Consider the following 27993-nt stretch of genomic DNA (forward strand, 5'->3'; position numbering starts at 1 on the left):
TATCAATTACACATATCATTTGAAATTAAACTACATACATTATTACATAGTTAATAGTACTATCTGAAAATCTATATACATAATTTTGTAATTATGGACATAAATATGTACATAATTAACTACACAATTATATATGTACATAATTGGTTTGGTTCATATTTCTAAACTAATTGATAAACATGCATGCACATAATCATGTAATTGGCTCCATTTAGATATGTTCATAATTATGTAAATATATAATTTTAGTATTGATTACATATATCATTTGAAATTAAACACAACTGTATAGTCAATATTATAATTTGAAAATATATAGATATAATTTTATAATTGTAAACATTTCTTCGCCAATATATACATAATGATGCAATTATATATATACCTAATATGTAATTGGTTTAGTTTAGATATTTCCATAATTATATATATAGTTATAGTACTGGTAACATATAATTTGACATTAATATTCATAATTGTGTTAATTCTATAGTTCGAATATCTATTTTCATAATTTTATATATATTGATAATTTGATTCAAATATGCAAGTAATTATGTAATTATACTTACTTTTACTTGTGTATGTAATTATGACATTATAAATGTACACAATTAAATATGCATGCACATGTACGTAATTTGTTAATTAAGATATGCCCATAATTATATAAATATGTACATAATCACATTATTGACTACAAGTACCTTTGAAATTACACTATATAATTAATTACGCATGCATGTAATTGGTTTAGTTTAAATATTTCTGTCATATACATGCATGCATGTAATTTAGTACATATTTTTTAATCGAGTAAAATGACAGAAAGACAAAACAATGATAGTATTTTAACATAGTTATAAGTTTTATCCGATATTCAATAATAAATTCCGTATGCTTATGAATCAAATATTTTATATAAATGGATTATAAATAGGTAAACGAATCGTAAATATGCCAACCTAATTTGACCATATCCCATATTAATCCATACCCACCCATTTAACAAATTTAGTGTGAGCTAAACATATTAAAATAGAAAAGGAAAACATTTGCCCAAGGAAAAAGAAAAAGCAAAGGAAAAGTCGATTTGAATCGACTATTAGGCATTTGGCTCCGTTAGTAGTTTTCCCCATCCTCATATCAATTATCCATAACAGTGGAGCATATTATACAACGATGCTGTACAAGCAGTGATCTATATACAGAACCCGAAAACCAAGATGCCAACAGCTGCACATCCTGGGATCATGGAAGTTTCCTCGCCATAATCTTAGAAACAGATACAATTTTGCACCACTATCACGTCAGTGTTCCAAGAACTTGCTCAGAACAGTTTTTTTTTAAAGGGATTTCATCTTCCTCGTCATCTTTCTCGGACATTGCAGGTGTATGCAACGCACAACGTATAACAGAGTTGATCTGTTTTCTCAAGGTGGCATTGTCAATAAAAATATCAGTGAGCATTTTTCTCAGCTGATCATCTGTTGTCCTTGCATCATCGCCGGCTATAGCTTGACTTCTGTCTGCTGCTGTAATGGAACTTTCAACATCTTGTGCGAGGAGCTGGGCCTGCTCAAATGTATGAACCTCAGGTAAAACAACTCAGTTGGGAAACACTTTGCGTAAAAAAAAGAAGCATAAATCAATTAAATCAAATCCTACACCATTCACTCTCTAAATTACAGAATCCAAGTTCATGACTTGGAATGGTTTGGTTTGCTCATGAAAAAAGGAGGCCCACAAACTATTTAGGGTGGATGAAGCAATGTTTGCTTTGACCTGTATGGAAAGGGTGTATATAGGAGAGCAACCGGCGGAAATTATTGTCCTGAAAATTGTGGGGTCATATTTTCTTGAGGACAATAGTCTGTTTGTGTGTAATGCTTCATCAGTAACATGCTCAAAATTTCTCATACTTTCTGGACCCAGAAGCATACTCATGATTTCCTGGTGTATATTTAAGCATTGGAGTGCTCATTTAGTACGTTCTTGACATATTTGGACCCTCCCTCAACTGTTCACATATTCTAGAACTTTGGAGAGACTGCAGATGATAGCAAAAAGAATTAAAGCACAATAGTTAAAATGAAGAACTGCTTTTGCAATCTTATGTGATCACAAAATACTGATCAAGTAGAAGAAAATTTTATGAGGATGGATATAAAGTTGGTCATAATAAATCAATAATGGCCAATTAACCAAAAAAAATATGGTGAAAATAAACGAAACTAAAAACAAATATATTCAAGCAAATAAGCAAACAATAGAATAGAAGAATAAGTAGTGATTGCATGTGCGCGAGGTTAAAGGGGGCAGCAACCTAAAATGAGATGACAGAAAACCAACCAACCAAATAAGATTAATTCAACCATAAGAAATGGATGCTAATATATGCACAATAAAAACAAACAAATTGATTAAGGCAAAAAGTTTTTCCAACCAAATCTTATAAAAAGGAAAAGAAAAGAATAGAATAGAAAAGGAAAACAAAGAAAAGAAAAAAAAGAGGGGAGGATAAGACATGTTGCTTCAGAAAACAAAACATAACAAAAATAAAAAAGACAAAACTAGTAAAATAGTAATGCTTTCCAATCCTGCTGACCATGAGCCCAAGAAACAACCCTAAAATTGAAGTATTGAAAACCATAAGAAGCCTAAAAACCACCCTAAATTTAGAGGCCGATTCTTGAAAATCCATAAACACCAAGGCATCTCCAAAGAATCTTCTCTTCTATCCTCTAAACTCCTTTAGAAAACCAAAACAATACAAATCTTTTCCAAAGTTGTTAGACAAACCCACTACTCTGGGGAAAAAGCCAAAAAAAATTATTTCACTCTAGGAAATTGTGCAATGCAAAAAATGGTGGGCGGTATTCTCATTACAAACACATAGCACTCATGCGTGTGCACACACACATATCTAGAGGGAAGACAGGAAAATCTAAAATATATGGACCATGAAAGAAAAGATCCAAGAGAATGTAATTTGATTATGGAAATGACCTTGTTTCAATATGTGACATCATGCGCACAAGCATATCTAGAGGCAAAACAGGACAACAAAAGATAGGACCAAGCGGAAAAGAAAAGATAAAAGAGAATGTAAATAATTGAGGAAATGGCTTTACATCAATTTGCCTGGCATTAAAAAATATATATATCATGCACCTGGTCTGTGAAATTTTTTGTTGGGCACTGACCTAAAAGCGCTTTTGCTATTATAGCATCATTTTTTGTTATTCTTCAGTTTTGTTGAAGGTGTTTTGCTCGTTTCGTAACTTACTTTTCAGTTCTAAATTCGATTTGCTCACATTCCAACAAGTTTTGTAAATGAAAGAATACAAAGGAAGACAGAGGCATGAAAGGGAATTTGGAGAACCCAAAGTCAATTTATTGTTATTGTTATTGTTCTTTGTTCTTGTTATTGTTAAGATTTGATTAAAATGAATAACCTAACCTAAAGATAGATCTTTCCTATAATACAAATTATATACATTATAATGACAATAATACACTTACTATCTCTCACTAATTAACATACTAACACACTCAATAATAATAATAATACTAAAATACATATAACCACTAACACTCCCCCCTCAAGCTAGAGCATAAATGTCATATGCTCCTAGCTTGTTACAAATGAATTTAACATGAACACCCCCTAGTGCTTTGGAAAACAAATCAGCAAGTTGCATGTTTGATTTCACGTAAATGATTGTAATGAGCTTCTGCACAAGTTTCTCCCAAACGAAGTGGTAATCAACTTCAATGTGCTTCATCCGCTCATGGAAGACTAGGTTGGACGCAATATGAAGAGCAACTTGATTATCAACTTCATAGGCTGAGAATGCGAAAAACCCAATTCTTCCAACATGTTCTCCAACTAGATAGGTTCACAAGTAGTGTGAACCATAGCTTTATAGTCTGATTCAGCACTTAACCTTGCCACCACAATTTGTTTCTTACTCTTCCAAGAAACCAAATTACCACCAACCAAGATACAGTACCCAGTCGTGGATCTCCGATCAAAAGGTGATCCAGCCCAATCTACATCTATATATCCATGGATATAAGCGATACCCTGATCATGATATAAAAGACCTCTCTCAAGTGCACCTTTGAGATATCTAAAGATGTAAATTATTGTGTCCCAATGACTTGTCCGTAGATAATCTAGAAATTGACTCACAACACTTGTTGCAAAAGATATATGGCTGAGTAACTTTGAGATAATTCAACTTTCTAACAAGTCTCCGGTATTGTCTAGGATTAGATAGCAAATCATCCATATCTGGCATTAACTTGTTAAGATCCATGGGTGTATCAACCAGTTTAGATCCCAACAAGCCAGTTTCATCCAACAGATCAACAACATACTTCCTTTGTGACACTAACAGTTCCAATATGAGATCAAGATACTTCTAGACCCAAGAAGTATTTCAATGGTACCAAATCTTTGGTTTGAAACTTAGTCCGTAGAAAAAGTTTGAGACTCTGATGTAATAACAGTATCATCCACATAACAACAAGAAGGATCTTACTTGATGAGGTACGATGATAAAACACGGAATGATCCACAACACACCATCGAAGACCAAACTCGAGTACTATAGTACTGAAACAACCAAACCATGCTCTGGGATACTATTTTAAACCATATAAAGCCTTCTTGAGCTGACACACTAATCCTGACTCCTCCTAAGCAACAAACCCAGTTGGTTGCTCCTTATAAACCTCCTCTTCAAGGTCAACATGCAAGAAGCCATTTTTCACATCTAGTTGATGTAGGGGCTCGTGACAAGTAGTAGCCAAGGAGATTAAACGTATTGATGTAAGTTTAGCAACCCCTAGAAAAAGTATAAGAATAATCTAGACCATACACTTGAAGGCATCCCTTAGGAACAAAACAAACCTTTAGACAAACCATAGAACTAGGGTTGACTTTCACAGTGTAAACTTAGCGACAACCAACCACAAACTTGTTAGGAGGAAGAGGTACCAAGTTCCAAGTACCATTGTCATGTAAAGCATCCATCACTTCAACCATAACATCCCTCCACCTAGATAGGCTAAGGCTTTTGAAACAGATTTAGGAAGGGTAGTGGATGATAGAGCAATAACAAAAAAATAATGGGAGGATGATAAGGAGTCATAAGAAACATAGTTGGAATGGGGTGTTGAGTACATGTGCGTTTACCTTTCCGAACAGCAATAGGAGGATCAACATCATGTGTCACGGGCTAAATATTTCACATCTTTGTGAAGCACTGTGTGGCCCTAGCTAAAGCACTTTTGTTTAACTAGCCAGCCTAGCTTTTACCACGATTCACCAACAAAACACTTTCATTGTCATTCAAGCAAGTATAAGTGGAAGTAGTAAGCAACTTATGAAAGCAATGACACGTAAGTAGTAAACACTGAGGCAACATAACTCATTAATCAACACCTCCGTTAACAATGTGTGTCTAGTGAGGGAGGCAAGTAGACTTAAACATGTTTACAATAGCTAGTGAGTTTTACAAGTTAACGAACACTCACCCTCCACTAAGTAGTTTTCTATGCTATTGTCACTCTGGCACTAGGAAACATCAATATGACCGAGGAGTCATGCTCCTATTTTTAGTCTAAGGAAAAACTATCTCTGAAAAATAACCTTACACTAGTATTTGCATAATGGAAACCCATTCCAAACACACGAAACAAGCGGTCACAAGCAAGCATAATGCCCTAAACAAGCTTGGCTCGTGATGCTATCCCACTTATATGATCGACATCCTTGTAGACTTTGACACTAGGTACTCTTTAACTTTATCCACAAATAATTGTATCTCTTTTGTAGAAATCCAACTGATTTCTTCATCGCCAAGGCTTTGCCATTTCACTAAGAACTCCTATTGCTTCTTCTTTGAGGATGTGAACTCTTTGTCTGCAAGGATGTCTTCAACTTCTCGTCGGTCAAGTTGCACTGTCTTCACTTATGCTATAGTTGATTGACTTCTTGGATCTTTAGTGTCGGCGTTGAACGACATGAGGCAACTAATGTGAAATATGGGATGCACTTTCAGCCAAGCGGGACGATCAATTCTGTAAGAGGCCCTCCTGAATTTGGCCAAGATGGAGACTAGTCTTTCATAATTATGAAGTAGTCTCCTATCTCATCCTCGTAGTGACCTGATTTGTTCGAGATTGAGCTTAACAAGCACCAATTCACCTACATTGAAGTGTTGCGGTCTTCTCCCCTGATCTGCCCATTTCTTCATCCGCTTTGAAGCTTTCTCCAAGTAGGCTCGGGCGATCTCCGCATTCTATCTCCATTCTTTGGTGAAGATGTATGCTTTGGGACTCTTTCCTCTGTACGGATCGTCCACTGTGTGAGGTAACAGTGGCTACTAGCCTGTAATGTGCTCAAAAGGACTCTTGTTGGTTGTTGAGATTTTTTGGGCATTGAAACAGAACTACTGAACCACATCAAGTAGTTGCACCTAATTCTTCTGGTTGGCGTTGACGAAATGGTGGAAGTACTCTTATAGTAGCCCATTCAATCTCTTCGTCTGTCCATCTGTATATGGATGATAACTTGAAGAGATGTCAAGATATGAATCGAGGATTCTAAAAAGTTCTATTCAGAAATTGCCAGTGAATCATGAGTCATGGTCACTGACAATATCTTGGGGAGCTTCACAATATTCTTGAAGAATATTGGGAGCATGGAGTTCGAGCCCAGATTTGACGTTGTAAGGAACTTTACTAAGATTTTCTATGGCATATTGTCCAAATATAGGGCGATACTGCACTTGGGAGGTAGGGGTTTGAGCCCTAGATTGTATGGAGTTTTACAAAGTTAAATTTGTATAGGACACTGCCCAAATATAGGGCTTCAATTACATGCTTCCAAATGCAAGGTTATTGGAGATCAAGCTATTACTCAGCAGTAACCATGCTTCAATGGTCGTATTTAAGGGTTGCTCCTCAACTCTTTGTAGGCAACTTTATGTTGAAATGCCTTGTGTGCTTGCATTATTCAAAGTTTGTTTTGACAATCTCCAGAACACTAAGGGTTTGTTTGGATCAAGGATTTTATTTGGGTAAAGGAAAGGAAAATCAGAAGAAAATTCATTCTCTCTCTATATCAAATACTATTTAAAATGAAAAATTGTTTCAATATCGTTAAATTGAGAAAAATCAAATTTTAATTACATATAAAATTAATTTTTTGTTCATTGATTTGGTATATTTTTTATTTTCTTTTCCACTTTCTTTGATAACCAAATATATAAAAGTAGAATCCTTCGCATTTCCCTTTCCTTAATATTTTTCAAGTTCCAAACGCGGCCTAAAAGTGTATTTTAACTTGTCATATTATTTGTTTTAATAATTCAAGTTTGCATGAAAATAATTTTTAAAATTCCCTATAGACGCCCTATAGACACTTTGTGTTGAACCTATAGACACACTATATTGTATCCATAGATCCTTTGTGTTGAATCTATTTACTCTTTATAGACGATGTTAATGAATATATTGCATACTATCGAATTATCAACAGACACTATGAATGGTTATTTAGTCACTTTTAGTATTATTTTAATGTGATAAGAGTTAATTAGTGTGAGTAAGGGTATTATGGTCATTGGGATTGTGCTTGACATATATTATAAACAAAGGGAGAGACCAATCATTGAAGTTAGGTCTTCCGTTTTACCCAATTATAATCAATATGGTATCAGAGCAATATTTTGAGACCTACACCCTAATTGTTACAACCACCATCAAAACAGAAGCCTAACGCCCGAAATCCGTTGCATGTCTACCATTGTAGAAGATTTTCCAGCAACACTATAGCCCTCAAAAACAGCCAGCCACTGCTGAAGTCAGACCAGTTGCTAGAAATTTCCTGGGTGACACTGCCAGTTCAGGAACACAAAATCTACAATAGATTTTGCAAAAACAGCACCACTCAACCAAAAACACAGACGATCTACCCCCCACTGAAATCCCACCTCTAGACAGTGCCCCCCCCCCCTCCTGCATCCTCACATGCCGACCCTATGCGCCAGGGTGTGAAGACATTTTCAGGCATATTTTTGGCATGGATTCATCCATCAGCACTCGAATCACTCTATAAACATATGATGAAGTTTTTTGTCCAGATATCACCTTTTTAAATTGCTAATGCGCAGCACCAGAGGAATGGCTGGTTGATGCTTCCCAAAGCTGTTTGTCAATGGTTATTGAGTTTATTGGGTCTGCCAAACAGAAGAATTTGCTGTGTTTTTTATTCAATGCTCTAATTCCTTCAATAGACCAATATATCAAGCTGTTGGGTATGTGTTTTGCTCAAAGATCCAATTTTCTACCATGCACTCATGATAATCCGTTAGTCATTGTTCATTGTTAGTAAAGGCCATTGGTGACTCTCTTGGAGCAGTGGCAGTGTTCATAAGCTGTTTTTGTGAGGATGTGGCAGTGTCATATAAGTTTGTTGGTGATTTGCCCATGGTAGTTTCGGTGGTTCACCTTGTTTGTGGCGCTCCAATTGTTTCAGTGCTGTGTGTTGATTCCTTGGGGCTGTGTCTTAGTTTCTTGGTGCTGTGGCAGCCTTGTACTGATTTATTCGTGACTCGTTCATGGTGGGTCACCTTGTTTGTGGTTGATCCAATTGTGCTAGAAATTAATCTTGTTATCATTGGTCTATGTTTGTGAGTGTTGAGATGGAGTTTGCAAATCCCAAAAGTAAGGTTCCCTCAATAGTCACTTGTTTGAGTGAACCATGTACTGTGACTATAACAAAGGAGGCGTATTCAGGGTTTCTATAGTATCAATAGTCTCAACAAGCATCTTATTACATTGCATCTTTTGCCTAGAAAAGTGATACAACAGTCTGTATGCTCCTTCCATCTCTTTTTCTTCTGTTTTGTACATTCCTAAAACCCCTTTCAATCTCATGTCAGTTAGTAAGCTTACAAAGTCACTAAATTGTTCTGTCACTTTATTTCCTGATTATATGGTTATTTAGGATTTGAAAATGAAGAAGACAATTGGCACAAAACATAAGGCTTGTGGGCTATTTTGAGCCGCTTTCTCCCCTCATTGCCTGCATAGTTGCAGCTACACCAGTTCAAATCCATTGTCACTTTGGTCATCCGTCCTTGGACAAGTTGAAACAGCTACTTCCTACATTGAATTCTACATCTAATCTTGAGTGTGTGTCTAGTCAATTCGAAAAACAACATCGTATTCCCTTTGCTTTCCGGGTCGACAAACAAGAGGTTAGTCCTTCCATGCTAGTCCATTCCAATGTTTGGGGTCATAGTCGTGTTGCATTGAAGTTAGGGTTCAGTACTTTGTTACATTTATTGATGACATGGTTGTATTTAATAAAAGGTCTTTTTGAATTGTTCAATATCTTTTGTGCTTTCTATTCTCAAATAAAAACTCAATTTGATATGCCAATCAAAATACTTTGTAGTGGTAATGCTAAGGAGTACTTCAGTACCCAATTCACTACCTATATGACTAATTTTGGTAGGATCCATCAGTACTTTTGTGCCCACACTCCACAACAAAATGGAGCTGAAAAGGGGAAAATAGACAAATCACTTGTATCCGATTGTACCAAATAAATGTCACTAAAGTGTTTTGGAGTGATGTTGTGCTTTCAGCTTGCTCCCTCATCAATAAAATGTCATCCTCTATCCCTAGTGGTAAAATCCCACATTTAGTTATCTTGCCTAAGGTTCCTTTTTTCTCCCTTTCTCGTATATTTGGTTGTCCTTTGTCCATCAGTTATTACTCTAATTCCTTGAGTTTTGTTGACCTTGATGAGTCCTTTCCTCCGCCTTGCCTTCTAGATCCCGACCTATTATCTGTGCCCAATCCTCCTACATCTTCATCCATTTTGAGTCCTTCTCGTCCCTTGGATCATTCCAATTTGTAAGTATTCACATGGCAAGTCAAGGAAGGAGAGCCTCCTCTAGTTTCTACTATTGCGCCTCTACTTACCTCATCAGATGATCTTATTTCCCATGATGTTGATCCTCCTATAGCTGTTGGGAAGGTAAATGCACTTGCACCCAACATCCAATCTCTAATTTTGTCTTTTATAATTTTTTGTCACCCTCGTATTATTGTTTCATTAATACTCTGTCTTCTGTTGCTATTCCAAAATTTATTTCTAAAGCCCTATCCCATTCTGGGTGGAGGATTGCAATGGTTGAAGAGATGTGTGTGCTGTATGATAATGATACTTGGGATTTGGTGCCTCTTCCTCCTGATAAGTTTGTGGTTGGTTGTCGTTCAGGGTACAACACGAAAGGAAATCTTGATGGTTCTATAGCTCGTTTGAAGGCTCACCTTGTTCCTAAGGGATATACTCAGCTATACAGTTTGGATTACTCAGACACATTCTCTCTAGTTGCTAAACTTGCCTTAGTACGTTTTTTCATCTCTTTAGCTACTACTTGTCATTGGCCTCTACATCAGTTTGATGTGAAGAATGCTTTTCCAGATGGTGATCTTCATGTGGAGGTCTATATGAAGCAATCATCTCGGTTTATTGCTCATGGGGAGTCAGGCTCAGTGCATCAACTTAAGAAATCATTATATAGATTAAAACAATTTCTCAGAGAATGGTTTGGCTGATCTAGTGTTGCAATACTTGATTTTGGCCTCCAATAGTATGCAATATATCACTCTTTATTTTATCAACATAATCCATCTGACAAGATTTTGCTTATTCTATATGTGGATAACATTTTGATTAGTAGTGACAATGATTGAAGCATTCATGACCTAAAGCTTTTCCTACAGAGTAAGTTTCAAACCAAGGACGTGGGACCATTGAAGTACTTCTTGAGTGTACAAGTATTGAGATCTTGTACCAGAGCCATCTTGTCACAAAGGAAGTATGTTCTTGATCTTTTAGATAAGACGAGGATATTGGGATCCAAACCTGTTGATACACCCATGCATCCTGATAGTAAGTTAATGTCAGACATGGTGTTTTTACCTAATCGAGGACAGTACCAGAGACTAGTTGGAAAGTTGAATTATCTCATAGTAACTCCACCGAATATATCCTTCGCAACAAGTGTTGTGAGTCATTTTCTCGATTTCCATAGAACAAGTCACTAGAATGCCATAATTTGCATTTTGAGATATCTCAAAGGTGCACCAAGGGGATGTCTTTTATATCAAGATCGGTGTCACACTTATTTTCAGGACTATACATATACAGATTGGGCTAGTTGGCTTCTGACCAAAGATCCACAACTAGGTACTATATCATTGTTGGTGGTAATTTTCTATCTAGGGAAAGTAAGAAAAAAACTATGGTGGCCAGGTCAAGTGCTGAGTAAGAGTGTAGGGTTATGGTGCACAATACATGTGAACTTGTTTGGTTGAATAACTTGTTGATAGAACTAAGTTTTCCACATTCTTAGCCTATGGAGTTGATGTGTGATAATCAAGTTGCCATTCATATTGCCTCCACCCCGGTCTTTCATGAGCGTACAAAGCACATTGAAGTTGATTGCCACTTTTTTCAGGAGAAACTTGTTCAAAAGCTTATTACAATCAGTCATGTGAAATCTGAGTTTCAGCTTGTTAATTTGTTCACTAAAGCCTTGGGAGGTGCTCCTGTAAAATTCATTTGTAACAAGATATATATGCTCCAAATTGAGGGGGAATATTAATGGTTATTTAGTCATTTAGTATTATTATTATTATTATGTGTTAGAGTTGTGTTAGTAAGTTTAAGTTAGTAGGGTATTATGGTCATTGATATTGTACTTGAGATATGTTATAAATAGAGGGAGAGACCTATCATTGAGGTAGTCTTCCATTTTACCCAATTATATTCAACGGACACGTCATACTCTATAGATCCAAAATACCCACAATTGATGGAATAAGTGAATCTGTTGCATATTAAACATAAATGTGTCATACTCTTTATAGATGCAAAATACTTTCTCTATACAAAGAAAATCAGTTTGTTGCATACTCCCCAATAGACGCATCATGCTTTCTACAGATGCAAGATAATCTCTGATCTATAGACATAGTTATGAATCTGTGGAATTGCTTATAGACGCCTATTTTGCATTTGTAGTCCAGAATTTTATAAAATGTTATAGTACTCGTTGAAATTTGAATTGTTTTAGTTCCTACTCCATTCTTTATACAAATTTGGGTGGGTTTGGATCATTTGAACGCATTATACTTGATTTTGATGAAGAATATATATGGTTATTATTTCCTACCCAAAATGAGAATATCTTGAAGCTTTTGTTAATTGCTTCTTTGACATTATTTTGTCCAAATTATACTTGCTGCTTTGTTCTTTAAAATATACATACATGCATACATACTTATGTGTGTGTATACTGTGGAAAAATCGTGTATAATTAGTTAGCTATTTTAGGATATTCTTTTAATAACAGATTGTATCCTTAGAATTAGGCCTATACAGCCAAGTTTCTTATTCTGTTAGGGTGTCCATAAATCATGGGATTTGATTTATTAATTTACTTTTTAGGAATGCTAGGATTGTTGTATATATTCACATGTAATGTTCAGATCAATACATAACTCTTTTCAATTTTCGACATGGTATCAGAGCCAAATTAGGCTCCTTAGGGTTTCAATTTTTTTTCAGCCTTCATTGCTGGTTTCTTCCCGTCTTTGTAGACCTCTGTTCTACTCTATTTTTTGAGCTCATGCACCTCTGTTTCTGCCAAACAAGGCTTGTTTCATCAAAGCCTTAAAAACTTCTGTTTGCCTTCATTGCCAATTTTTCTCTTCTGTGGGTTTCACTTTTGCCCAGTCGTCATCATCATTTCTGCTTCCGGCCGACATCATCATTGATTAGCTGATTGTTCAAGCCTTCAAGATGTCAAAAATTGCGGAGACTACTACTACATCCTAATTAGAAGAGGTAATCCAACCCCAACAAGCAGGAAGTTGCAGACTATTCATGCCTCCTACAGGTTAGATGGAAAGAACTACCTTAAGTGGTCTTAACTCATTCGCACAGTGTTGAAAGGAAAGGGAAAGATTAGCCATCTCACGGGTACAGATACTAAACCAGGGGATCCTAAGTTTGAAGCATGAAATGAAGAAGACTCTTTGATCATGGCGTGGTTGTGGAATTCCATGATTCCAGAAATGAGTGACACATGCATGTTTTTGGCTGCTGTAAAGGACATCTAGGATGCGATTCAGCAAACCTATTACAAAGCTAATGATGCAGCACAAGTGTACGAGGTCAAGGTAAAAACTATGGTTGCAAAACAAGGGAATAAAACAGTCACTGAATATGCAAATCAACTGAAATCCTTGTGGCAGGAATTGGATCACTACCAGGTGATAAAAACAAAATATCCCGATGATGCAGCGGTTCTAAAGGCCTTTATTGAACAAGATAGGGTGTATGATTTTCTGGTTGGACTTAATCTAGAATTTGATCAAGTGAGGATACAGATTCTTGGGAAGACGGAGGTTCCAAGCTTTAACGAAGTAGTGGCTATAATCCAAAGTGAAGAAAGTAGAAGAGGGTTGATGCTTAAACCACAAATCACTGATAGTTCGGCCATGGTGGCTAGTGGTAACAATAAATCAGCCGCAAACATGGAGAGAGGAGCAACACTTGAAGGAGAAAAAGGTGGCCAGCCGAAAACCCAAAATCGTGATGGATTATAGTGCACTTACTGCAAGAAGTCTCGTCACACCCGTGAAAAATGCTAGAAACTTCATAGAAAGCCTCCAAGCCGAGAATGGGGCCAAAAAGGAGGACAACCACGGAACAATGGACAAGTCCACATTGCTGCAGGACCACAAGGTGAATCGACATCGCAGGAGCTAAGTAGTTTCAACCAAGAAGAGATTGAAAGGCTGAGATCACTTATCAACAGTCTTGGAAAACCTGAAGGATCTCCAAGTACTTGTTCTTTGGCATATTCAGGTGAGCTTCCATCTTCTATTGGATTAAATGTCTCAGATAAAACCTTTACCAACTCCTGGGTCATGGACTCAGGAGCAACCGATCATATGACTTATTTATCCAATATTTTTTCAACCTATACTCCATGCCCAAGCAGTAGGAAAATAGCCACAGTAGATGGATCCTTGACCACTGTAGCTAGTTTTGGGGATGTGAAAATAAGACCATCAGTAACTTTGAAAAATGTCCTTCATGTTCCTAAATTGTCCACAAATCTGGTCTCTATACATAAACTCGCTCAAGATTTATGTTGTAATGTGATTTTTGATAGTAGTAATTGTATATTTCCGGACAAGGTTTCAAGGAAGATGATCGGACATGCTAGGGAAAGGAATAGCCTCTACTATCTTGAAACACCAACTCAGTTGCACATGACCAAGGATAGATTATCTTCTTCCTTTATGTCAGAGTTTTTCTTATCCAATAAAGAAAAAATTTTACTTCATCATTGCTGACTTGGACATCCATTGTTTAGGGTTATTAAAGTTATGTTTCCTTCCTTGTTTAAGGATTTAGATGTTGAAAACTTTTAGTGTGAGGTATGTGAACTTGCTAAACACAAGCGTATACCTTTTCCAATTAGTTACAAAAGATGCTCAATTCCTTTATATTTTATTCACAGTGATATTTGGGGTCCATCTACTGTTTCTAATGTTTCTGGGCCAAGATAGTTTGTTTCTTTCATTGATGAGTGCACTTGTGTTACTTGGATTTTCCTGCTAAAAGATAAGTCTGATGTTAGTATTGTGTTCCCAAATTTCTATTCCATGATCAAAAACCAATTTGGGGTCAATATCAAAAGGTTTAGGTTAGATAATGCCAGGGACTATTTCAATCAAATTCTTACCCCATATTTTCACATAGAAGGAATAGTACATGAGTCATCTTGTGTCAATGCCCCACAGCAAAATGGGGTAGCAGAGAGGAAAAATGGCCATCTCCTTGAAAAAACCAAAGCTTTGTTGTTTCAAAAAAATGTGTCTAAGGTTTTTTGGGGGGAAGCAGTTCTGTTAGCCACTCATTTGATAAATCGTTTGCCTTCAAGAGTCTTGGGTTTCAAGAGTCCTATGGACATACTTTCCACATTCTACCCAAACCTAACCACTACAAACAACCTTGTTCCTAGGATTTTTGGGTGTGTGTCATTTGTCCATGTTCATAGTCACAACAGGGGGAAATTAGATCCGAGGGCTCTAAAATATGTCTTTGTTGGCTATTCTTCGACTCAAAAAGGATATAAGTGTTACCACCCTCCGTCCAAGAAATTCTATGTCTCGGTGGATGTTATGTTCAATGAACAAGAGTCTTATTTCACTAATCCTTATCTTCAGGGGGAGAATTCAACTAGGGAAGATAAGGAAGATTTTTTGCTTGATTTGCCATCAATTCCTATGTCTAAAACCTCGAACCCTATACCTGTACCTCCTTGTTCATCTTGTTCCAATCATGTACCTGAGAGTTCTTCTAAACCTATGCCGAAAACACCAAATGAACCCAAAGAAAAGACCGATTTCTACTCCTAGAAATACTATATTTGACAAGGTGTTCACAAGAAGGAAGATGGCTGTTCTTGAACCAATGCAGGTCCAAGAGTCCAACTCAGATCGTTTGAATGAGGTAACAATTGTCAACCATCCATTGCAAGATGAAACTGAATCTCACGTTCATAATGATGACCAGGACCTTCCAATTGCCATTAGGAAAGGAACTCAAAAATGCACAAAGCAACCATTGTACCCTCTTGCACATTTTTTGTCGTTTAAGAATTTTTCACCATCCCATAGAGCCTTTCTTGTAAGCCTAAATACCATCACCATTCCTACCACATTATTTGAGGCTTTGTCCAATGGAAAATGGAGACAAGCTATGAATGTGGAGATGCAGGTGTTGGAAAAGAACAAGACTTGGGAGTTGGTGAAGTTACCGGCAGGAAAGAAACCGGTGGGCTGTAAGTGGGTATATACGATCAAGTATAGGGCAGATGGGTCAATTGAGAGATACAAGGTGCGGTTGGTAGCCAAGGGGTATACTCAAACCTATGGGATTGATTATTTAGAGACCTTTGCTCCTATTGCAAAGATGAACACGGTTAGAGTATTATTATCACTAGCAGCTAATTATGGTTGGGAGTTGCAACAATTTGATGTCAAGCATGCCTTCTTACATGGGGAACTAGAGGAAGAGATTTATATGCAGGTTCCCCTGGGATATGGGAAGAATTTGGCTGCTCACACTAAGTGTGAATTGAAAAAGGCATTGTATGGCCTTAAGCAATCACCACGAGCATGGTTTGGGAGATTTGCAAGAGTTATGTTGGCTATGGGATACAAATAAAGTCAAGGGGATCACACATTGTTCATTAAACACTTTCCTTCAGGGGGAGTTACAGTCCTTCTAGTGTATGTTGATGACATAATAGTGACAGGAGATGATGCTAAGGAGAAACAGGTCTTAAGTCAATATTAGGCTAAAGAGTTTGAGATTAAAGCGTTAGGGAGATTGAAGTATTTTCTCGGGATTGAGGTTGCTCACTCTAGGCAGGGAATTTTTATCTCTCAACAGAAGTATGTCACAAATCTTCTCAAGGAAACTGACAAGACAGCATGCAAACCAGCAAGTACTCCCACGGATTCTAATCTTAAACTTGGAAAAGCTGAGGAGGATGTCGCAATAGACAAAGAAATATATCAAAGCCTAGTAGGAAGACTCATTTATTTGTCTCACACACGACTAGATATAGCATACGCAGTAAGTGTGATTAGTCAGTTTATGCATAGCCCGAAGGAAGTTCATTTACAAGCAGCCCATAGAGTACTACAGTATCTCAAGGGAACACCAGAAAAAGGTATCATGTTCAGAAGAAATGGAGGATTGGTACTTGAGGCATACACTGATGCTGATTATGCTGGATCAATTGTTGATAGAAAATCAACCTCAAGATATTGCACCTTTCTCGGTGGCAATCTTGTGACAAGAAGAAGTAAAAAACAAAGTGTGGTAGCTCAGTCGAGTGCAGAGGCTGAATTCTGGGCAATGGCTCAAGGTGTGTGTGAATTACTTTGGCTGAAGATCATCCTTGAAGATTTGAAGATTAAGTGGGATGGCCCTATGAGAAAAGTTGGAGAGTGGATTGATTTGTACACTTTACGTGTCTACACATGGTCAAGTTGCTGATATCCTTACCAAAGGGTTGAGTAGCTCTGTTTTCCAAACTATTGTTTCCAAGCTGGGAATGAAGAATACCTATTCACCAGCTTGAGGGGGAGTGTGGGAAAACCGTGTATAATTAGTTAGCTATTTTAGGATATTCTTTTAATAACAGATTGTATCCTTAGAATTAGGCCTATACAGCTAAGTTTCCTATTTTGTTAGGGTGTCCCATAAATCATGGGATTTGATTTATTAATTTACTTTTTAGGAATGCTAGGATTGTTGTATATATTCATATGCAATGTTCAGATCAATACATAACTCTTTTCAATTTTCGACATATATATATATATATCTTGAAAAGCTTGGAAGAAATTCAAATAAAAGGCTCTTGAAATTATGCACTCATACTGTCCACGAGCAGCATGCGCTGTCCCTTTGAATTTCCAAAGCTCCATATTTTTGGATTTAAATTAGCTTGATGCATTAGTTGTGGTAGTTGGCAGCCCCAACATCCTTTAATGCTTGAGTTTCTCTATAAATACAGGTTGTGTTCATGTGCTAGAACTAAGAGAAAAGATGTAAGGAAAGAGAGAAGAAGAAGCCACACGACTTTTAGCTTAATTATGTTCATAGCCATGCTGAAAAAAAAAATTTGTTCATATCTGTAAGCTGTCCTATGTTTTGTCAAGACCTGAAAAGAGTTTTTCTTTCAGAAGAAAAGAAAGATAACTTGAGAGCTTTTCATTGTCAATCCATGCTGAATTTGTGACGGGATAAACCAGGAGCTCATTCTGATTTCTTTTTCAAAAGGAGAGTTGTGTTGAATTTATTCTTAAAGAATCTGAAAGCTTCTGCACAATCCCATGCTCTGATTTCTTATTTTGTTTAGAATTTTATTGTGCTGTAACTCTAGTACTATTTTCTGTATTCATATAGACTGAAAGCTTTGCTTTCTCATATTTCACCAAGTCCTTGAGGATTTATTTTGGTGAAAAAGAAAAGGCTTTGAGAGTAGTGTTGTATTTTTATTTATCTATAGCTCTCAAGTGTGAACGATCTCTGTATCCAATTGGGTTTCCACCCATTGTTTGGACAGGTAGTCTAAGTGCTTTCTAGCCCGAGTGGGTCTTAGACCCAAAGTTGGGACAGGTTGTTCAAAGATCTTTCTAGCAAAAGTATTGGTAAATTTTTATTCACCCCCCTCCCCAAAAAATTTGGTGCCCATCCATAGAAAGCACTAATTCTTTTGCTGCAGGACAATCAGCTTTTAGAGTTCCTTTGTTTGATGGCATTAACTACACATACTACAAGGCATGTATAAAGATACAACAACAACAACAACAAAACCAAACCTTAAGTCCCACTAGGTGGGGTTGACTATATGAATCATTTTTTGTCAATTTGTGCGATCATGGACCATTTCTTTTGACATATTCAGAGCTATTAAATCCTTACTCACTATCTTCTTCCAAGTTATTTTAGATCTACCCCGACCCCTTCTACTACCCCCCATAGTAACTAACTCATTATTCCTCACTGGCGCATTATGTGGCCTACGTTGCAAGTTTTCATACCATCTTAGTCATCCCTCCCTTATCTTCTATAGGAGCTACACCTAACTTACCACGAATATGTTCATTCCTTAGTTTAGTTTATCTTTCATAGTTATACCAATCATCCATCTAAGTATATTCTCATCTCAACAAACTTTTTGGATATTCTGTTTCTTCGTCGCCCAACATTCTGATCCATATAGCATAGCTGGTCTTATGGCCGTCCTATAAAACATCCCTTTTAATTTTAAGGGTATTCTACAATCACAAAACAAACTTGAAGCACTTCTCCATTTTACCCAACCTGATTTAACTCTATGCATTACATCAACTTCAACTTCTCCTTCAGCTTGCAAAATAGATCCAAGTTATCGAAATCTACAAGTGCTATTTATTTCTTCATCATCAAGTTTTAACTTTATCACTAATATCCTTCCTACCATTACTGAAATTACATTTCATATATTCTGCCTTATTTCTACTTATCCTAAAGCCTCTAGATTCCTCCCTTATCTTGTCTTCTATAGGAGCTATGCCTAACTTACCGCGAAGATGTTCATTCCTTAAGTTATCTTTCAGTGTTATATCACTCATCCATCTAAGCATTCTCATCTCGACAACTCTTACTTTTTGAATATTCTTTTTCTTCGTCACCCAACATTCTGATCCATATAGCATAGTTGGTCATATAGCCATCCTATAAAACTTCCCTTTTAATTTTAAGGGTATTCTACGATCACAAAGCAGACTTGAAGCACTTGTCCATTTTACCCAACTTGATTTAAATCTATGCATTACATCATCTTCAACTTCTCCTTCAGCTTGCATAATAGATCTAGAGTATCGAAATCTACAAGTGCTATTTATTTCTTCATCATCAAGTTTAACTTTGTCACTAATATTCCTCCTACCATTACTGAAATTATATTTTATATATTCTGTCTTATTTCTACTTATCCTAAAGCCTCTAGATTCCAAAGCTTCTCTCCATAATTTTAACTCAGCCTCTACTCCGTCCCAATTTTCATCAATTAATACAATGTTTGCAAACAACATACACTATGGAACCTCATTTTGAATACTCTTAGTCAGTTGGTCCATCACTAAAGTAAAAAGATAAGGGCTCAAAGTAGATCCTTGATTTACACCTATGGTGATCGGAAATTCTTTAGTTTCTCCATCTATAGTCCTTACACTAGTCATTACTCCATCGTACTTTGTACATATCCGTAATGACCTCAGTATACCTGCTACATATACCCTTTTTTTCTAAAATCCACCATAAAACTTCCCTAGGTATCCTATCATATGCTTTCTCTAGGTCAATAAATACCATATACAAGTCGCACTTCTTTTTCCTAAACTTTTCCATTAATCTTCTTAAAAGATGGGAACAGGGAAATCTCCTTGTTGTTCAACTGCTCATTTGGGCGGATTGGTGGCTATAGCTTCTGTGGTAGATCTCCAAAACATAAAAACAAATTGATTTTCTAAGACCTTCGTTTCTAACCTTAATCTTTGTTCAATTACCCTTTCCCACAGTTTCATCATATGACTCATAAGTTTAATTCCACGATAGTTGTAACAATTTTGAATATCTCATTTATTTTTGTATATAGGTATTAAAGTGTTTTTCCTCCATTCATTTGGCATTTTCTTAGTTTTTATAATTGTATTAAATAATTTAGTTAACCTTATAATTCTGTTATCACCTAAGCATTTCCAAACTTCAATTGGGATGTTATCCAGTCTTATAGTTTTCCCATTTTTCATCTTTTTAAGTGCAAACTTAACCTAATTGTGTGAATAAATCTCATATTTTTACTCTTTTCCTCATTTGTCAAACCTCTTCTATTTGGTTTTCATTAAACAACTTACTAATGTAACTTCGCCATCTGTATGTATATATGTATAAAGATATACATACATATATATATATATATATATATTATATATATATATATATATATATATATATATATATATTACATTCAGTCTATTGATGTTAATAAATGAAAAATTATCATGAATGGAATTGTTGATGGTGTTTTAGTTGTCAAATTTGACTTGGAACGAAAATGATGACAAGAAAATTCAATTAAATGACAAGGCAATGAATGTTCTATATTGCACATTAGATCCTAATGAATACAAGTTGTGGTTCTGCAAAAGAAACTTGGAATAGACCTGAAACTGTACATAAAAGAACAAATCAAGTTAGAAAATATAAAATTAACTTATTGGTGCATGGATTTGAAAATGTTTCTTATGAACGATGATGAATTAGTAACTGGCATTACTAATATCACTAATCCTACGAAAGATTTGGGTAAGACTTTTCCTAATGGTGATCTTGTTGAAAATATTTTCAGGTCTTTACCAAAGAAGTGGGTAGCCAAAATTGCAGCTGTGGCAAAAGCAAAGAACCTCAATACTCTATGTATGAGTGGATCGGATCTCATTACACAAGAGATGACCATAAAGATTATAGAGCAGCCTACTCAAGTGAATATTGCTCTCAAGGCCAAGGAACTCTTAATCAGATGAAAGCTCAACAGATGATGATGAAGAAGAAGAAGAATTGTTAGAAAATGTAGCAATTTTTTTTTATGAAAAAGGGATTTGTATGAAGAAAAATGTATAATAAAGATGAATCAAAAAAGAAAGATGATATTACTTGTTCTGAATCAAGGACATGCTCATGCAGACCGTCCTTTCCTCAAAATAAATAAATAAATAAATAAAAAGATGGCAGCTACACAGAGTGGTTCAAACATGGACCAGAACCTGGCAGCGAGTCTAATGGCAAATCTGAAGGAAGAACCTAAGGTAATGTGATCTTCATCTTCATTTTTCATGGATCATATACAAAGTGCACTTAATTTTGCTTGTGTTAAGTATTTATCCTGGCAGCAAGTCCGATGGTTAGCAGAAGACTAATCTGTGTCTAATTGTATGGATGATATACAAGATGCACTTAAAGATGCTTGTGTTAAGTATTTGGAAAATAAACAAAAATTAATTGCTTTAGAAAAATGAAATCTTGAGCTTAAACAATTTATTCAAAAAGAGCTAAAAGTGTTTGAATTTGAAATAAGAAAGAAGTTTTTCTAAAGAAAATTGGTAATCTTGAAAATAAGAAAACTGATTTGCACAATCAAGTGAATGATTAATCCAAAACTCTTAGAAAGGTTTAAAAATGGTCGAGAAAATCTAGACATTCGTTTGGAAAACCGAAGATGTGTTTCTAAGATAAGTAGTTTAGGTTTTAATATAATTTTAAAGTAGAAAAAGGTATAAGAATTTCTTTAGAAAAACCCCCAAATATTCATCTCCTTTAACAAGATGTTATTTCTCAATAAAGGCAACATTGAAAGAAATTTCTTTGCAAAACAAAAGGTAAATACTTTTTAAAACAAAGCAAAGGTGAGATAAATATGGATTCCTAAAGAGAGATTGCTAGTTCATCCTAGCATTACCAAGATTAAAAAAAAAATTATTGAAGGGAAACTAAGCAAATAGTAACTTGAAGTGCATGTTCGGGGCATACTCCAAAGGGTATGGTTATGGTAATGGGTGAGACGTAATTGTTAAGACACTGAACACCGTGATTGAGGATGATATTTAAACTTCCAACATGATTAAACCAGCCTCATGATAATCTTGATTGAGGTGTTCTAATTGTTGAGAAAGACATTGATGTTCCATAATAAGTTCATTGGCATGGTTCATTGTTTTTTAAACAAATGGATTGCATTTTTAAAATGTATTCTAAAATCAGAGAAAATTTTGCAAAAGGAGAAGCTTACATTTCAAATTGTCTTTAATAAATGTAATAATGTTTAGAATTTCTTCTGCGGTCACTGTTCTAATGCTTTACAGGAAGCCCTAGTTTGAGCTTCATCAATGTCAAAAATTTCTATCACATTCATTTGAAACCCGAGCTCTGAACCTCAGACTTCATAATTGTCTGAGAGTTTGTCATGATTAAAATGGTTTTTTTTATTAATGGCTTACATACAACTTACTTTATTTTATTTTTCATTTCTCTTCCTCCTTTACTTATATAATAAAAAGGGGAGAGAGATAGTTGGTATTGGAGAGATGATATATTCATGATGTCCTGCTGTTATGTTAATGATTTAATACTAAATTTATTCTGAATCTGTTTCTGAATCTATTGCTAAATCTGTTCTAAATTGTTCTGAAATTGTTCTAGATTATTCTGAATCTGTTCTATATTGTTCCTAATATGTTCTGAATATATAAATGAATCTGTTGGCTCATCTGTTGGCTATCTAGTGGTCATACATGTCTCTTTTTATATATTTCAAAATCTCTAATTTTTGTTGATGGAACAAATTTAGGGGGAACTTTCTAGATAGCTTTCATTCCCTCCCATAGCTTTTCTGACGTTGACAAAAAAAGGGGAGAGACTGGTCTTTCTATCTTCTTCCATTTTTATTGATGGCATAAATTTAGGGGAGCCTACACTTGATTTCTTCTTCCTCCATCAAACCTTGATTTTAAGTATTTTGTCTACATCAAAAAAGGGAGTGCATTGAAATACCCTGTGTGTTGTATTACTTAAAGCCTCTTTTGATGATTTTCAAAACACTAGAGTTGTATTTCTAACTTGTGATATTATTTGCTTTAGTAAATCAAGTTTGCATGAAAAGTGTTTTTAAGATTCCCTATATACGCCCTATAAACACATCTAGGCGTGAGAATTCGGTCGGTTCGGTGAATTCAGTTGATTAACTAACTGAACCAAAAAATTTCAGTTAAAAAATCTCATTAACCGAACTAACTGAAATTTCATATTTAACCGAACTCAAAACTGACCGAACTGAATTTTGGTTAAATCGATTAACTGAATTAACTGAACCCAAAAACCAAACCAAAAACCGAAAACCTAAATTTAACAAAAGTGAAAATTGAACCGAACCGAATAAATTTTTAACCGAACCAAACTGAACGAATTTACTCGGTTAATTCGATTAATTCAGTTTTAACCAAATTATACTCACCCCTAAACACATCTATAGACACTCAGTGTTGAACCTATAGACGCACTGTATTGTACCCATAGACTATCTGTGTTGAATCTGTTTCCTTTACAGACGATTATACGATGTTAATAAATTTGTTACATAATATCAATAGACGTGTCATACTCTCTATAGAACTCAAATACTCAATAGATGCAGTAGGTGAATCTATTGCATATTATCTATAGATGTGTCATACTCTCTTATAGACGCAACAGGTGAATATGTTAAATACTCTCCAGTAGATGAGTAATACTCTCTATAGACGCAAGATACTCTCTATAGATGTAGTAATGAATCTGTAGAACTCCCTATAGAAACCTGTTTTGCATCTAGTCTAGAATTTCATAAAAGTTTAAAGTACTCATTGAATTCTGAATTATTTTTATTCCGATTTTATTCTTTATTTAAAATGTGTTTATCAAATCTTGGTTTGGAATTTTTTTGGATCATTTTAATGAACTATACTTGATTTTAATGGAAAATATATATGATTATTATTTCCTACCCAAAATGAGAATATTTTGAAGCTTTAATTAATTTCTTCTCTAATATGATTTGAATTTGAGATTATCCTTGTTGTTCTATTCTTTTATATATACATGTATAAAGAAAAGGCTCGAGAGTCGTGTGGCATTGTTCTTTGTCATCTGTAGGACTGTAACTCTCGAGTGTGAAGGATGTCTTGATCTGACTGGGTTTCTGCCTGTTGCTTTGGCAGGTAGTCTGAATGCTTTCTAGTGCAGTTAGTGGCTTTCTAGCTCGCACGGATCTCATACCCAAAGTTTGTACAGGTTTTCCAAAAGGCTTTCTAGCACAAGGGTTGTAATATTGTTTCATAGTAAATTCTCAAGCTGTTGCTTGAGGACTGGATGTAAGTCACTGTTGACCAAACCACTATAAATATCTTGTGTTCCTGTTTGCATGGTTTGATTGTTTGTTTGGGAGTTCTCTTATTTAGGTTCCATACTCTATCCCCTTAAATTGAGATCAATTGTTAACTTGGCAAATTTTTATTCACGCAATTTAACCCCCCCCCCCCCCCCCCCCCCCCCCAAAATACTCTTTCTTGGATGCCTATTGACTGGACCAACATTTTAAAACAAATCTAGTTAGCAGAAAAATAAATTTTATTTTTCTTTCATAATTGTACCAACTGCCAAGTTTTCCAACATCTCTTATTTCTTGTGATAAATTACTTCCTAAAATTCCACCTTTATCATTCAAGATTTTCTATTTTGTTATACATTTGTTCTAAATTTAACATTACGTAAGTGTTGCAGCTATTTGAATGTCAGCTAAGCAATCCAACGAACAGAATCTGTAAGAGATAAGAGAAATCCCACAGGCTTCTCCGACTTTTGGGATTCTTGGAGCCTTTTTTTTTTTTATACCAAACAATTTATGACTACTTACCATTCTACTTAGTATGTATTCCAAATTATTGACTATCAAGAATAAAGACAGCAAAACAAAAGTGTCGATTCGCACAAATTATTCTAAGAATCACTTGTTTCAAAATGAGACGTATAAGTAAAATTTTGGTTAAAGAAAGACAATTTACTTGAATGAATATACCTCAGCAAGAAGGAGACCTATCCGATTATCAGATGTTGTCAATAGATCAACTGCATCAAAAGGTGATGAAGCATCCATAATTAATTTATCCTCCTCTTCAACAAGAAAATTAACACTGCATTCTTTTAGTCGATTTTGAAGAATTTCACATTCATGGAGCAATTTCGCATTAGCAGCATCTACAATTTCCCTTCTTTTCTTTTCCTTTTGAAGAACCCTCTGGCAAGACACATAGAACAGCAGAACATGAAAGTTGCAGTTAATTTAGAATTTAGCTAGTTCAAGATAAACCAAAATCCTGAGGAAACATGGAAAAGATACTACAAATCCAATATGATTCATTCTTATGAGATGAAAAATCTTAGGAAATTTTCTAGATATTAGAATAAATAATTACAAGGGAAAAAATTGAAAACTGCCCAGGAGAAAAACAATTTGAGAATCATACATAACATGTTCCAGGTAATTATGTGAAAAGAGGGGGAAAAAACTAATATGTTACTTTCTAACATGAAAGGAAAAACATAGAATCTTTTCTAGGCACAAGTGTGTACATTTATATGTATACATACACACAAACATAAATATGTGCACATACAAATGCACACAGAGGCACACGCTTAATATGTACACACACATACAAATATGCATGCACGTGCAGACACATTTGATTTGAGAACTACAGGTCTAGAAGAACATGAAGACAAAAACAAGGAAATGAATGACACGGAGTACGGTTGTAGCTTTAACAATCCCAAACTTCAACTTCCACAATTTATTAGTAATTTTCAAAAGATTAGCAACACTAGAATATGGAACAAAAATGAGAAGAAATGACATGTTTAGTGAAATAATTAAATACCTCCACTTCTATTTTTTCTTTCATCACTCTGCCCAGCTCCTGCTTCAATTCTGAGTGAGAACTGCGAAGAGATTTAACTTCTTTGACAAGAACCTTTACATCTGCCTTTGATTTTATCTCTAATTCTTCATGCTGTTTCTGTAAATTCAGAAGTTGTTCTCTTGCAACATCCAGCTCATGCAGTAACATCTCATTCTTCTGAATGACAGATACTTTAACTGACTCTGTATGCAACCTTTCTTCCTGCAATGATCAAACAGACCATCCATTGGAGCCTCTAGGTAACTGATTGAAAAAGAGATCTACTGCAATGATAATGTGACTACCAGGAAAAAATTAAACCTGTTCAGATTTCAACTTCATTTCCATATCCAGACACTTCCTCCGAAGCTCCTCCATATCCCATTGCATTTGAGTAAATCTTTCCCTTTCAATCAGAATAGCTTGCTGCAAGTTGTCTTTACAATTATGTTTGGTAGTTTCAAGTTCCACTTCCAAATCCTTGACCTACAATAGAAAATCAACATGTTTTAGTCATATCTGCAGAATAAGAGCGATATTTTGATTGAAATTATTTCGGGTGTGTTAAGGCAATAATTTTTTTTTTAATTCCCTTCTAAAAATATCAAGATTAACAGCAATGTTATAACTACGTTGGGCTACCTCTCTGCACCAAATTCAAAAACAAAGGAGTGTGGGATCCCATCATTGAGAAATTTGAAAAAAAGCTGGCTGGATGGAAGAGGAATTTCTTATCAAAAAGTGGCAGACTCTCTCATCAAAAGCACCTTGACAAATCTCCCTGTCTACTTCATTTCTCTCCTCCCCCTACCAACTTTAGTTGCCAAGACACTTGAAGGAATTCAAAGGAAGTTTCTTCGGGGAAGCTTCAGGGCGGAATTCAAATTTCACTTTGTCGAATGGGACATGGTGAAACAATCTTTTCATTTAGGAGGCTTGGGTTTGAAGTCCCTCCACACTGTCAATAAAGCGCTGTTAGAGATTGCAATGAGGATCTCATGTCATTTTTTTCCTTGCAATGAGGATCTCATGTCCTCTCATAGGTTGTAACTCTCCCTTCTTTGCATTAATATTTTCTTTTGCTATAAAAAAATAATCATAACTTCACTTTGTCATCTTTGCGATTGCAAGCTAGCTTCATTAACCATCAATATTGTCAGCTTTTCACGCACCTACAAATCAAGGACTTCTAGGGAATGGGACCCACCATGAACTGGAATAATCATGGGATACATGACCAGATCCCCAATGTTTCAGTGTGACAGAATTTGGCCTGATTTCCACCAAAACAAAATTTCATGTTTTTTTTAAAGACAAAAAGAGCATATATTAAGAGAGCAAGAGAGTACAAAGAAAGAGAATGAGATTGAGATATTCTCATAAAAAAAACTAAAACAGAGGGAAAAAAAACAACCTAAAACAGAAGTGACCACCCTCCAAAAACACCAAACAAAAGCCACCTAAGAAGGCTAACCATTTCTTAGCAAGTTGTGTCTGCTGCATCATCTGCAATGTGTCCTTTCTCTGCTCCTTTCCAAATTAGCCTCATGTCAGTATGCCAATAGACTAATGGAACATTCTCTAATCTCACTCGTTGATCTAAACATTAGATGGCCTTCTCCTTTTGGAGGATGATGTCACCCCCAACATTATAAATCCCCCTCTTATTACCTCTTCTGGAAAAATTTTTGGCGACATTTTTGCCCAAGACTCTCTCTGACCTAGACCTTCAAAAAATTATGCTCTCGCAGAAATCCCCTGTTA

The 27993-nt window shown here is 35.5% G+C and overlaps 1 protein-coding gene and 1 long non-coding RNA gene across 2 annotated transcripts in view; one reads left to right on the forward strand and one right to left on the reverse strand.

Annotated features, from left to right (window-relative positions):
* Positions 1–1079: 1079 nt before the first annotated feature.
* Positions 1080–27993, reverse strand: part of LOC131157631 (PX domain-containing protein EREX) — a 68491-nt gene continuing 41577 nt past the window's right edge. The window contains 5 exon segments of the mRNA XM_058111932.1: positions 1080–1346; positions 1348–1575; positions 25347–25565; positions 26209–26451; positions 26551–26715. Of these exon segments, the coding sequence (XP_057967915.1) occupies positions 1311–1346; positions 1348–1575; positions 25347–25565; positions 26209–26451; positions 26551–26715 (891 nt within the window). The 3' untranslated portion in view covers positions 1080–1310.
* On the forward strand, positions 1172–24690 carry LOC131157632 (uncharacterized). Its single transcript, XR_009137303.1, has 3 exons — positions 1172–1598; positions 21090–21546; positions 24490–24690. It is a non-coding gene; the product is annotated as an uncharacterized LOC131157632 (long non-coding RNA).

This window comes from Malania oleifera, chromosome 6 (assembly GCF_029873635.1).
Source record: "Malania oleifera isolate guangnan ecotype guangnan chromosome 6, ASM2987363v1, whole genome shotgun sequence".
NCBI lineage: Eukaryota > Viridiplantae > Streptophyta > Magnoliopsida > Santalales > Ximeniaceae > Malania > Malania oleifera.